The sequence below is a fragment of the Aristolochia californica genome, unplaced genomic scaffold, assembly GCF_029961685.1.
Source record: "Aristolochia californica isolate CCGP_79_NKW_82.1479 unplaced genomic scaffold, dmAriCali1.0.hap1 SCAF_9, whole genome shotgun sequence".
NCBI lineage: Eukaryota > Viridiplantae > Streptophyta > Magnoliopsida > Piperales > Aristolochiaceae > Aristolochia > Aristolochia californica.
The window spans coordinates 3,989,279-4,003,101 of NW_027182290.1; the positions used below are offsets into that span (position 1 = coordinate 3,989,279).

The 13,823-nt window shown below is 37.8% G+C and overlaps 2 protein-coding genes across 3 annotated transcripts; both read left to right on the forward strand.

The window, feature by feature from the left end:
- Positions 1 to 674: 674 nt before the first annotated feature.
- On the forward strand, positions 675 to 5,430 carry LOC137942043 (cold-regulated protein 27-like). Of its 2 annotated transcripts, none has more exons than XM_068787716.1 (5): positions 675 to 886; positions 1,633 to 1,842; positions 1,926 to 2,187; positions 4,608 to 4,723; positions 4,821 to 5,430. In XM_068787716.1, the coding sequence occupies exons 1-5, from the start codon at positions 806 to 808 to the stop codon at positions 4,893 to 4,895; spliced, it is 744 nt and encodes a 247-aa protein (XP_068643817.1). In that variant the 5' UTR covers positions 675 to 805; the 3' UTR covers positions 4,896 to 5,430. The 2 variants fall into 2 exon arrangements, with proteins under 2 accessions (XP_068643817.1, XP_068643818.1); XM_068787717.1 differs by having other exon boundaries at positions 4,608 to 4,684.
- Positions 5,431 to 8,256: 2,826 nt separating this feature from the next.
- Positions 8,257 to 10,441, forward strand: LOC137940370 (heat shock factor protein HSF24). Its single transcript, XM_068785402.1, has 2 exons — positions 8,257 to 8,912; positions 9,472 to 10,441. Exons 1-2 carry the CDS (start codon positions 8,709 to 8,711, stop codon positions 10,141 to 10,143), a joined length of 876 nt encoding a protein of 291 aa, XP_068641503.1. The 5' UTR covers positions 8,257 to 8,708; the 3' UTR covers positions 10,144 to 10,441.
- The last annotated feature ends 3,382 nt before the right edge of the window (positions 10,442 to 13,823 follow it).

Here is a 13,823-nt window from a genome sequence, read left to right on the forward strand (position 1 = left end):
TAACTGTAAGCAGTGAGTTACCCTGGTGAAAATTTCAGATTTACATTTAATACATCTTCGATTTTGGGAAAAAAATTTGGAAGGGTAGATTTTGACGGCCCATACACCTACCCACCCCTTTACATGCTAGAAACTGGCTTTTCATATAGGCCCACGTATTCGAGTATGGACGTGTTTTTTGCTGTGAAGATGAGGCCGAATAGGCCCACTTATTTGAGAAATGGATATGTGGCCCTTCATGGTTCGGTACCTTAAATGTCCATTTGTTTTTTTTGTTCGGTCCGACAGCTGGTGTAGTTTCGGTCCGCGGGGGAAAACGGGTCGCTCTTTATAATCTGGATTTTCCGGTCCAATTGCATGGCCCAGACTCGCCTCCTCTGAACTCTTATCTCAGGAAAGCTAAGCTGCCTCGCGGGCGCTCGTAGTCGGTCGTCCCATCCATTCTCTCCTCACACGTGGCCATACCTTTTGCTGAGATCTTTTCTCCTCACAAAATATCTGGCCTTGAATGAGGCAAGAGGGACAAGATATTATGTGCCTCTCTGACGTGTCCTACCTTTGACGGTATTGACACGTATAAAAAGTGTTCCACGTGAGCACGGACCGACCCCACACGCCCTACTCCTTGTGCTCTTTTCCCCTCTTTTTTCCCTTCTCCAGAGGGTCGCGCTCCGCCGAAAAAGAACGCTGGAAAGAGGAGGACGTTGGAGAATATTTCTCTCTTCGGTGAATGAGATTTTGAGCGAGTTTTTAGTACTGAATTCTTTCGTTTCGCTTGGGTGACGGTTTAGAGGCGGTGAATCAGATGAGTTCTGGTGCAGAGATTTCTGTTGTTACGGAGGATAATGCTGAGGGTGTTGTCGGGCCCAAAGAGAACGTACGAGTGGTAATTTTCGGAAAAAAATTCTCTATGGGTTCAATTTATTTTCATGATATTCTCTCACTAAGCTCAATAATACTGTAATTGCACCTATTTGGTTTACTTTCTGCCTGCAAGTTTGTCATTGTTCTGGATGCATTGTTGATTCCTGTTGTGATATTTCGTTGTATTGTTTGAATCTCTATTCTCTTAGTTACTAGAAAACCATAATATGTTGTTTTCTGGTTACTGATGGTGAATTGAATAAGAGTTTGCTGGGTACTGATGGTCCAGATTTTATTTATCTCTGGGTAATACTGATAATTTATATTTTAAAATCTTGAATTGAAAAAAGGAATTCAACTTTTTGAGAGACTCCTCCTTCCATTCGTTTAAATCAGTGGTTCATCTCTACGTTTGAGAATTATCACGTTGTCTTCTGGCTGGCGTTAGGTTTCTGGGATTTTCCAACATCTTAATCTAATCCTTGTGTGTCTTATTTCACCCTGTGTTAAATCTTTTTAAGGAAACTTCTGTTAAACGAGATGGATAATTTTTCAATTTTACCTTTGATCCGATGCTTAGAGTTTTACAGGCGAGTTTTCTTTAAATCACGTAGAAACAAGAGTAAGGTTTCTCTAAGATTTATTACTTGATTGAAGCCTTGAAAATTGATTCCTTTGTTCGAATTTTTTTGTTGTTCCTCTCCGTTTTAATTATGCCAAAATGTATTATGTTTATAAATGAATGACAACAGAAAATTTTCCTATCAGGAGCATCCAATAGAAGAGTCCACATGCGCTGAATGGACAGATGAGAAACATAGTTTGTATCTCAATTTCATTGAAGCATCTTTTGTCAACCAACTATACAACCACAAGTATGGTTCGATGGAGTCGCTTGATTGGTATCCAAGAGGAAAAGAGGCAAAAGGTCCCAACTGTTCCCAATCAAGTTCCACCAGCTGTTTCTCCTCTGGCCAGGTTTGACATCATACCTAATGTTTGTCTAGCCTAGACATCTTTGTCTTTCATTCTTATGTAAATGTGTTATTCCCGTGTGCCAGTTTAAGGTTCTACGAAGTGGTTGCTGGGAGAAACTCAATTTTGAAAAGACCTGTAGTCCACGTGATGCTAGAAATGAGACTCTACTGGCACAGCCATGGGTTCAACACTACAGGCCACCTTCCTGTGTCAAAGCGCCAGAAGTGGCATCACCACATCTTCAAGAGAATAGGTGGTTGGTTAAAAAGCACAGAATCACTAACTGTGGAGTAGCAAAATGTTCAAAGTTGGCCTCAAAAATAGACTTTGTCAGCATAGATACTGGTAAGCTAAAACATTCTAAATTCCTTATCATTTGATTCCTTTTACTGTCTTTGCAATTGTTAATTAACATAATTTAAACAATGAATGTCGTCCTGACCTTCAAAAATAAATAAATAAATAAATAAATAATTTAAACAATGAACTGACACAGGTTTGTGTTTTCATACTAAATGTAAATCCGATGATGTGTTTGTTTGGGGATAAACCGGAACGAGTTTAATGTAAACATATCAACAATTACTAAGCACTACTACATTATTAGGTTTACAAATTTCTAGCTACGTATTAACTTTTTCAGTTTCATGTAGAAAATTCCGCTTATATGACTCTGTCTATCAATATAGCTTGATGCTGTAAATGTTTTACATTCCATAAAACTTCATTACAGTTAAACTGTAAATATAATTTTGACCCAGCCAAAATTGTGTACCCAGAGAAGCATGAATTAGTCACTGTAAACATATCAACAATTCTGTTTCATGCTTAAACTGTAAATATAATTTTGACCCAGCCAAAATTGTGTACCCAGGCTCCGGGCTTAAGAGAAGCATGAATTAGTCACTGTAAACATATCAACAATTCTGTTTCATGCTTAACATAAAGGAAGCATCTGAAAATCTCAGATGTCGATATTTAAATGCAGATCACAAATATCATTTAGCATTTTTCCTGAAACTGGTGGAGAAGATAACTGTAAGTTCAAAAAAAAAAAACAAAAAAAAGTAACTGCTGTATACTTGTCCAAAGTTGATGTGATGAGCTTCAAACTCTAAGAGACGTTTCTTAATTTGAGTGAGACACGCAATATGCAGATAATTCCTTTTTGCTATTGTTAAGTATATATTTCACTTACATGCTGTAAGGACACAGTCCTTGCTTTCTACTATCATCTGAATGTCAGTCCTTTGCTTCCTACTATTATCTGAATGTTGCACTTATTCATGAGTGTTTTCACTCATGTGGTCAATTATTAGCAAAGCAAATTTTGAAGTGAACACTTCAGAGCTATAACACGACGAAATATTTGAGTCGGTCAATGTAATACAAATTTTAAAGAAGTAGAGTCATGCCTGAGTGGGTATGAGGAGCTGGGCTTCACTTGATCTCTTATGTTCGAATTGAATAAGTGTTGATTCAGTCCATTTCAGAAGGTGTGGTATCTGCAACTGAGCAGGGGGAACTTTGGTGCTGAAAGACCAATTGTGAAGCACATGATGCTCACCCCTAACACCAATAATCACTATATATTATTAGCCACTATACTAAATCATTTTTCTAGTTAACTGAGCAGTTAGCTGTATCTACCATCTGTAGACATTGACTCAATTCTTTATGGGTTGTGTTTCTGAAGACAAATAATAGTTGGTTTTGACTCTTAAATGTTCTGCAATTAACATTTTTCACTGAGTAATCGGCATTTGACCCTAAGCCTAACATTCCCTTCTGTTTTTTTTTTTTTTAAAGTAAAGCTAGTGTGAAAGAGAATGTAGCATGTAAATTTCTCTGTCTCTGTGATTTCATTCATTCATCATGATAGGGATTATACAATTATGGTCCAATGCATTTACTTGAACTGGGTGATGTCTGGCTTACTAAATTGAACTTAGAGTAGGTCATTTTGGAGAGCATGAGTTCATCTTTATTTAACCTGTCTTCCTGAACAAGGAGAACTTGTAATTTATGCTTATTGAAGGTGCGTTGTGGATATTAAACAAATACTTCACTGTGACTGTAGTCAGCATGATACTGTAAACATACAAGAGATATTCATTCTCCCATGGTTTGGATCAATTTTGTTTTTAGTTATTTCGTCAAATTACAAACTGAAATTTTCTAGAAGCTTAAACACCACTTTGGGAAGAGATGGTGCGGCTTGCCCAGTTCTTAATTAACCTTCCTGGACAAATCTGGGGAAGGCACTGCGATCAAATAAGCTCTAGTCATGACTTATACTGTCTTAATCACTTTATTCTTAAAACAATCTGTTGGCCACTGCAACAAAAAAGTTATTGTATGATGCAGGAGCAATGTTACCTATGTTCATCAACCAGGTACTGGGATAGGTGAGTTGAATCACCAAACTGGACATCTACTGAACCTGTGGATTGTGCCGATTCAGTTGCTAAAGCATAATATGTTCTTCAAATCAAACCAAACTCTGCAATTGATTCCACTGCCATAGAAACTCATTAGCTTGGTGGAATCGTGAAATTAATTCAACTCAACAAATCCATTTCCTTTATTACAGTATCTTATGCTTGAAACCCATTTTTTCTTCCTCATTGTAATAAAAGATACAATAAGGATCTAAAATTGAAAAAAAAAATATACACACATGAAAGGTGAAAATGTTAATGCTAATCTCATATCAAATTATAGCTCACTTGCAGCTAATACCCCATTTGGTTTGATTTTTACAGAGGTGTCGGATCAGAATTTCACGGATGAAAATTGTTGCTGTGAAGAACAAGAGCAAAGCAAAAGTAGGAAGAAAAGGGTGAGGACTACCGCTGCTGACTTTTCCAGCAATGATCAAGTAATATATATTGATTACTATTTTCAACTGACGTTGGTTTATAACTTGTACATGTAGGAGGATCTCACATTTATCTACTCTTCTATTCTGCTTTCAGGTTGTTCCTTTTGGGAATTCAAAAGCTCCTGAGAATCTACTGTCTCGGAGAAAGATTGATGCGAGCTGTCAATGAGTGCAAACAAATGCTATTCTGTCCATTATTGACGTCTTAATTCTTTTCAAATTGGTAATCGAGTGGCCAATGCAAAATGAAGAAGTCTCCAAAACAAATTTCTTTTCTGATTGTGTTATACCTATCTTCAAGAAGAAGATGTAAGATTCGTATTTGGTAACACGGAAAGTTTGACCACGATGAGTTGTGAAAGCAAAGCAGCAGGTGACATGGTAAGAGTTCTTGGCAAGTGCGTTTTCGTTGATCAACAAGCGAGTCAGTTCTCTATTCTATTAGTTTTTTTTTTTTTTTTTTATTACAGTTTTCGGCATGTTGAAGAGTGAGTTGTTGTCATCAATCACAGTTATTTATGCTATGAAACCTAGTCTCTGATGGGATTTGTCTGATTCCTTTTCTTGTGGTTTCTTGTACATTAACTTGACCCTTCCAGACAGTGTGGTCACCACTGGTTAGGTGATGGTTCCGAGTAATTTGAAATTTTCCTGCTGCTTCTAGTGAAAGGTTATATATATGCAGGAGAGGTCTAGTTTCTTCATTTTTATCTTAGATAAATTGTAGTTATTACATGCAGATATTTCAACTGAGTGGTTAGTCATGTATCCTAGAAGAACTCCTGAAAATAAAATTTGGATTATGAAATTTCAACTGAGAGGCAATTCATGTTGCCATTCAAGAACTCCTGAAGATAAAATTCTGGATTATGCCTCATGTAGACAATATACTATCCTGTTGTAAGATGATATTTATAGTTTTTATTTCTGGATAGAAAAGAGTTTCTATTAACACCCAAGCACCTTTAGGTATATTGGTAGGAAAAATTGACTTACACATTAGACTTCTCTTGCAAAACAGGGACGCCCAGGCAATGGTGACCATCACGTCCTAATCAGGTTAGTTCATGAGGGGGAATAGAACTACACTGTTTTGGTCAACATACTGCGTATGTAGTATTCAAAAGCTACATAAATTATACCCATGCAGCTGTCTTGCTCTGTTTTGTACCTTTCAGTAGTTGTTGGGGTCAAACCTTTCAATTCAAGATCCTAATTAGTTGTTAGAATGCTAAATCATAATTTAAGAAATGTGAAGTTCCAAGCAACACCAAAAGAGGTCTACTTTCTTAGTCAATCCAATCCAATCCAATCCTTGAAAATTAAGCTTATTTTTGGTTCTTCTGATTTGTCTCAGCAAAACATTTTGTCATAATGAAACTTTCAAGCTTTTATTCTTTAACTTTGTGGGTCTTCTTAGGAAAATTCCTGATGCTTTGAAATAGTCCAATTTCAGTTCACTTGGTTTTTCTGTGTGAAAGCCTGAAATCCATTGTCACGGATATTACAAAGAACTCAATGCTATTAATCGTTTCAACACGTAATCTCAATGCAGTCAGATATTTCATTTGGGTATTTATACCTTAGAATAAAACTTTCTCTACTTCATGATATGACTCTGTTCAGATTGTCCCAGGTGCAATTCAGTCAACCTCTACAGATATTTAAGCTTTTGAAAGAAAGAAGAGAGAGACAGTTCATATTCACTAAGAATCAAAGCGCATGACCTCAGCTTTAGGACTCTTGGGGCCTCACCTAAACTGAAGAATTTGTCCTGGTCTTAATGCTCTTCGTGTCACTTATCCTTTAATCTCATTAGTAACTTGATTAATCGGTAGCCACATTCTCCCTGATGTATGGTAAATTACCCCATGAAGTAAGTTGTTGATTAGTCCTAGTCCAACCCCGGTGACTTAATCGATTCTTGTTTGAGATTTTATTAAACTGTAAATTGGAGAAAGGCAAGAAGTTCAAACCAATTTCCCTGTAGACCCATCAGCCTCAGAACAGAGTGGTTAAGACTAGACAAAACCACCGGTGGTGGTTGCCCTGTGTTCATGATATCAGAAACTCTTTGCCTTAGTGGCTTCAGTTCAATTTAATCAATCATTATTGTCTTGATCAGAGGGAATACAGTAAAAGCAGAAAAAAAAAAAAAAAAAAAAAGTTCCTCCATTAACATCTTTGCTGCAAGTAGTTCAGCTGATCAACGACGCCAAAAGTTTAAAAAAATTTCCACCAAGGGTGGTTGTCAATTCCAAGGCAGATTCACCTTGCAAGCCTCCCCAGAAGAAAATTAAGAATTCATTCCTGAAATTTAAACTTCCACCACCTACTTTGAAAAGCTTAATGGTGAAGCTTCACCCTGATTTCTTGGTGGCGAAAGAAACGGTCCACTCGTGACTATCACTCAAGAAACCAAATTTCCTCCGGTTTCTCTCTTCCCTGACTTACGTCAACACTTTCGTAATCGACTTCGCTTCATTTTCCATATATTCCAACCTTGAGGAGAAACAAGCATTTTTGTCAAAACTTTGAAATTTTGCTCCCTTCTACACTACCCAACATTAATAATGGTTGTAGGTTGTGGTGTTAATCAGAGAGTCATTTTTCAAATCAATTTGAGATTTTGATCGGTAGAAATACCAGTGTGATCCATGCCCACGACTGTTTAACTTCTCTTTAGAGCTACTGTTGAGTATTGACTGCAAGGAGCTTCATCTTCTGTTTCATTTCCTGTCACCCGCATTTTCGATTCTCGTGAGGCTCGTGGAATTTTTAATGGAATTCTGGAATTCTACAGTCAAGGTTTCGTGTTTTTCACGGGCTCTCGGTTTCCAGACATTTCCATTCCACCCTTTTTATAGATGGAATTTATACGCCAAAGTCAGAGAAGAATCTTGTGAATTCTATAATAGTAAAAATTCGTCTCGACAAAAACGAGGGAATTATTCTCTTATCCGGAACCAAACGGAACGGAGAAAGACCAGGATCTCACGACCTGTTCAAAAACACCCTACCCCTCCGTCCACAAAAGGGCCAATGCGATGACGCTTCCGATTTGACTACTCTTCTTCCTTTTGGAAACTTCGCCTCCCTTCTACTCACGTCACTGGTTTTTTTATTTTCTTTTTATTTATTTATTTATCCTGCCACGTGGGACCCTTTTTCTAAAGGAGGATAATCTGAAAAGTCAATTTTATCAAATTCAGCGGCGGAAACTCGCGGGCATGAGATATCACCGTGACGTGTTCTTACGATATGAAACGCGTCTAAGAGGCTTCCGTGAAGGAAATAGAAGGATCTTAGGTGCGTCTAACGGGGGACTGCGGTAAAAAAAATAAAATCGGAGGAGAGAGAGTTAGGTGAGGAAGGTACGTACGTTACCCCTTCTAGTAAGAGAAAATTTCAGAATGCGTGCGGGAAAAGAAAGACCGTCCCGATGTCTGACACGTGACCCCATCGACGTGTGCGAAGCTTCTTGTGAAATGACCCAGACGCTTCTCTCAAACCTGACGCGCGTGGCTTTTCCTCCTCTTATACCAATCCTTCTCGAATTTTCTCGAACGCATCGCTCGCCATCGTCCTCCTTCCTACTTCCTCCTGGCCTCTCAGAGAATCACTTTTCTTTGATCATTCCATTCTGCTCGTCCTACGTCGGTATGATCTATAGAGTGGGAAAAGGTACGTAATGGAAGGAGAGAAAAGTTGCCAGAATTGTGTTTCCTGTTGTCGGTGTTGCTGGATGTTGATGAGCTCAGGGGTGGTTTCTGGGTTTTATTGCTGGGGCTGGGAGTTCTTGACTGCGCTGCTGCTCTTCTCGGCTACCAGTTAGAAATACCTAGAACAGGAAACGGGAAAAAAAAAATCAGTTTTTGTAAAGTTTAATTTTCAAGTAGGTTATTATTAGAATCGTGTTTGCTTTTTTTATTTTCAATTTTGGGAGTTCGGTTCTCTTGGTTTGATATCGGAGGAAGCGGAAATGTCGAATCGGAGCTCGCCGGCTCCGTTCCTCACGAAGACATATCTGTTGGTTGAGGATCCGAGCATGGACGAGATCATATCGTGGAGTGCCAAAGGGTCTACGTTTGTGGTCTGGAAGCCGACGGAGTTCGCCAGAGATTTGCTCCCCAATTTCTTCAAGCATAATAATTTCTCCAGCTTCGTCAGGCAGCTGAATACCTATGTGAGTTTTCGATTTCACTGAATTATCTTCTTTTTCTTCCATCTTCGTTTTCGATCGAATACAGTCATTAATTTTTGTCCAGGAAGATAGATAGAAAGAATTTATGGTTTTCCTGTGCTACTCGGGAAGAGTTTGAATTCCGGACGCGCTCTTACCCCGTTTATTATCTCGATTCGTATTTATTATCTAGACCCCAGCATCAGTTTTTGTCTTCAATTTCCATTTTTTCCCTCGTATTTAAATGCGGCAGATATGGAAAATAGCTGTAAATAATGTACATGAAAGCCTCGATGTGCATATTTCATCGGATCACATTACTATACTATATTACTATCGATATTTTCCAATAATTCTTCGATATATTCAACAGATGAGACAGGCTGGTTTGAAATCTGTTGAGATTTTTTTAAACTACATTAAATTATTTATGTTTTCGTTGTTTATGATTTGTGAACGTTTCTTCTCCGAAAGAAAGAAAATTGTAATATTTACATGACGTTGAGAGCAGTTTCGTCACGATAGTAAACAAGTTTTTAACCGACAACCACCACTCTCGCAGGGCTTTCGGAAGGTGGTACCGGATCGATGGGAGTTCGCAAATGAATACTTCCGACGAGGAGAAAAGAACCTCCTCATCGAGATCCACCGCCGGAAATCGACGGCGCAGGTCACCGCTACGCCGAAACCCAACAGCCCCCATTCCTCCACCTCCAACTCCAACAACGACGATTCCACTTCCACCTCCTCCCCCGTCCTGGCAGAGACTGCCGCCGCCGGCCACTTCACTGATCTGTCGGATGAGAACGAGAAGCTTCGGAAGGATAACCAGATGTTGAGCTCAGAACTGGCGAAGACTAAGAAACAGTGCGAGGAGCTGCTGGCGTTTCTGTCCAGGTACGTGGACCAGGATAAGATCAACTGGTTGCTTGCGCAAAAGGAGTGTAACTTACAACAAGGGAGCGACGATGACGAAAGCCGGAAAAAAATAGAAGAAGAAGAGGAAGAAGCGGAAGAAGAAGAAGAAGAAGAAGGAGAAGCAGAAGCGGAAGCTGAAGAGTGTCTGAAGCTGTTCGGAGTGTGGTTGAAAGGGCTGGAAGGAGGCTCGAAGAAGAAGAGGAAGAGAGAAGGATGCGGGATGGGTGGACCCTTGAAGGAGATGAAGATGGAGCTTCGGGAGCCATGGATGAAGATCGGCTCCCCCGCTGGGGGCAGCGGCAAGGTCTGCAACTGATTACATGGGTGCGCAAGGTAAGCAACGTGCGCACCCTCTCGGTGTCAGTGAGTCAACCTTTCCCTTGTACGTGTCTGGAAGCAAAGGCTTGCAGCGAAGAGTATATGCCTGTTTTAGTTTTAGAATTCCCCTCGGCTCCGTAATACGCCATTGGGGATTTCCTTTCCTGATCTTTGAATATAGGTGGGATAGATACAGAAATGTTGATAAGGACAAATATGTAATTAAGCAGTTGGAACTTGATTTAGTAGTTTGAGTGTTATATTTTGATTATATGTGATGCATGTGAGGAAGCCCATGTTGTCATGTGTCAAAGTCTATGGTTGGATTGAGCCTAGTGTTAGATGTGGGTTTGTCTTCCTTTTTTGTAGAATTTGAATCATTTGATTGCGTCGGAGTTGTTTTTCGACTGGTTCGGTCTGTTCATCGCAGTGGAAATTCTGGGTACTCGCCCAATTTTTATGCTCGGACACCTTCATCGTTCAACAATTCCACTGTAGAGATAAGGACTGTCGATGAAAGGTCGTTAATGGCGTCGTCAACAAATTTGCCCGACTGTTAGAAACTCTGAAAGGGGACTCTTCTCACCATGGAGAAAAAGATGGTTAGTTGGCTTGACAATTTGGAAGCCCGGGGTGTAAGCTTCATTCTACACTTATTTCTTAGTGGATAAATTCAATGCTTGTTTTAATTTTTTTTTTATTTGTAATTTTAGTGATAAAATGGAAAATAATTATATTATTGTAAATAAAATCAAAATGGTATTCATGTAAATACATTGACTCCTCTTTCTCTTAAAGATGGGCATCTATAATTTATATAAGGGCTACTACTTGTTGAGTTATTGTGGGAATGAGAGTAAAAAATACAAGGGCCCTAGTTTGATAAGTATTGGACTCAATTCTCAATTCCCTTGCCTGTGATTGTGTGTTGCAATAAAAAAAAAAAGATAATAAGTAATTGCCCTCATGAACATTTTTTCATCAAATTTTTTTTCCAAATGGAAAATAAATCCCATCTTTGTGCTTTCTCAATTTATTTTCATGATGTATAATCACAATAGAAGATAATTAATGGGTAAGAAGAAGAAGAAGAAGAGTTGTGGAAAGAAGGTTTTAGGAGGAGAAGAGGAAGATTAGGGTAATGGACTTGTCCAAACCCTCCCCCTTAAGTTGTATTTATAGATATAAAAAGTATTAATATTACAAGAATACACTCCACTCTAGTAAGAGTGAATAAGAGACATAAATCATAAACTAATTACATCAATGCCATCTTTATGAGATGATTCTTTATTTACCATCATGCCACCACTGTGTGGACTTGAGCCCATCTCCCACTCACTTGGACATGTGGGCTTGGGCCTATTTTCCAATACTCCCTCTCAAATTAGGGTTGAGAGAATATCATAAATGCCTAGTTTGCTGCAAATGGTGCATAAGGTTTTCCATATAAAATGGCAGCCCACCATATTGTCCAACACTCCCCTTCAAGTTGGTGGTCTCTTTGTTCTTTTCCAAGAGATCCAACTGACAAAATATAAGAGACAATAAAATCACTCCTAGCTGTAAGACATCGCTCCATACTATAGTCAAATGGTCATAATCAAAATACTTTCCACTCAATTTCACAGGTGAAAAAATAGCCCTACTTTGGGGTACTAAGTCCACCCACTTTCTCAGGATAGCTAAAAAAAACACCTCTTGGGTGAATAATAGACTTGACTCACGTTGGATGTTGGACACACTCCTATCCTCTGTAGGTAGTGGGTCTATAAACATTACTCAGAAGTGTAGTAATAAACTTCTCCATCACGGTGTCCCTCCATAGGGCACCGACTCTCAAATGGTAGGAGTAAAAAAACCAAATAAGGGGGGGGGGGGGGGGGGGGGGTGCTTGCTTCTTCATCGGAATAACCAATGCCGACAATAATCAGTAATTGAAAAGTCTTTAAATAATAATGTCTCAGTCAGAGAGACACAATAGCAGTAGTTGAAATGGGCCTAATCCCAAATAACACGATCAAATATTGAAAATCCTTTAAAAATGACACATAAAATAATCTTTTGAGAGTCCATCAGAAGGTTATGGACCAAATAATATGTTAACAGAGGAATAAACTGTTTGTAAAGGATGAAGTAAGAAAGTAATTTTCAAGCGTTGATAAACTTCAAGCTGAGAGCTATTGATCCTCTTAGGACTCGTAAGGGCTAATAATCAACTCAAGAAAGAATAGATTAAGTACAAGCTCACAAAAAATATTTGTGAATCACCTTATCAGTAAACTTAGCTCGAGATGTTCTTCCTTGGTAAATTGAGCTAGCCTAAGTTGATGATGGGCTTAGGTCAATTTTCCATCTCAAATTTTCATCCACTAGTGAAGGAGGCTAGTAGTAATTACTTCACAATAGCTCAAATATCAATTGGCATAATTTGTTTAAAAATAACCAAACCAAATCAAATAGCTCAAGTAAGTGACTACTTGAACCAACTCGACTCAAGGAAAAATCTGAGCCCAATCTTCCAATTTCAACTTGAACTCAATTATTGACTTTAGTCAATTAATCATGCACTTAATTAAGGAAACTCTTGGTTGGCCAAAAATCACATATTTCTTAATCAAAAGGATGATAATCAAAATATCCACCAAATCATGATCTTGAGAAGATCTTTCATAAAATCAGCCTCTTCCAAATATAAATAAGTAAACTTTCCCTTGTATTATGGCCCCACTTACCAAAAAATTAATCTTTCCTTGCTTTAATACTCAAATGATATCAAATTAGATTCTTGTAATCTTTCCAAATCACCAACAAAATCTCACAAAATTCATGGCGGCCAAAAAGGTTCATAATTCAGAATATGAACACTTTTTCTCTTTGACAAATAAATCAAGGGAAGTTTCTTAAAATAAGATGATCTTCTAAAGATTATTTCAGGATATATCGTTAGTTAAGAAACAAAATTTTTCTAAGGGTAGATCATGAGATACTTTCCATATATTTTTTTATCAATAACAACAACTCAAAAAATGAAACAAAAAATTCGGCTTAAATTTGGATCTTCACTTGTAATAGGATACCAACTTGACGTTTGATTCTTCCAATGTGAATATCTCCCCAAATATTGATCAAATTGACATAAAATTTTATCCTTCTGAAAAACTAGACTTAAATATCTTTCATCCTTTCTCTTCATAAAATATACTTTTTTGAGATAAATAATCTAAGAGATTTAGGACATTGTAATCTGGCCGAATTGAATACTCTTTCTCCTTTGGCTAGCATGACTATTGACTCTTCCGAGATCAATATCTCCATATAAAAAATTCAGATTGAGAATTGGTTGAATAGGTAAGAAAACAGACTTACATATATTTTTTTATATATAATTCTCCACATAAAGTTTCGTTCTTGATGATATAAAACTGCTCAAAAGTTGAAGCTTTCTACTGCTTATAAAAATTTTTTGTGCTTGACATTTGCTGCTTCAGATGTCGATTTTTATTTCTAGAAAAAAATTATTTCAACAATTCTTTTTGAGTTGGAAACTAGACTCGATTATCTTTCCAACTGTATATAATTTTTTGTATGAAAAATATGGCAAGTGAGTGAAAAATCTAATGAAACATAGAAATTGACAAATAAGACTTGAAAAATAAGAAACTTCCTCCATTTCTT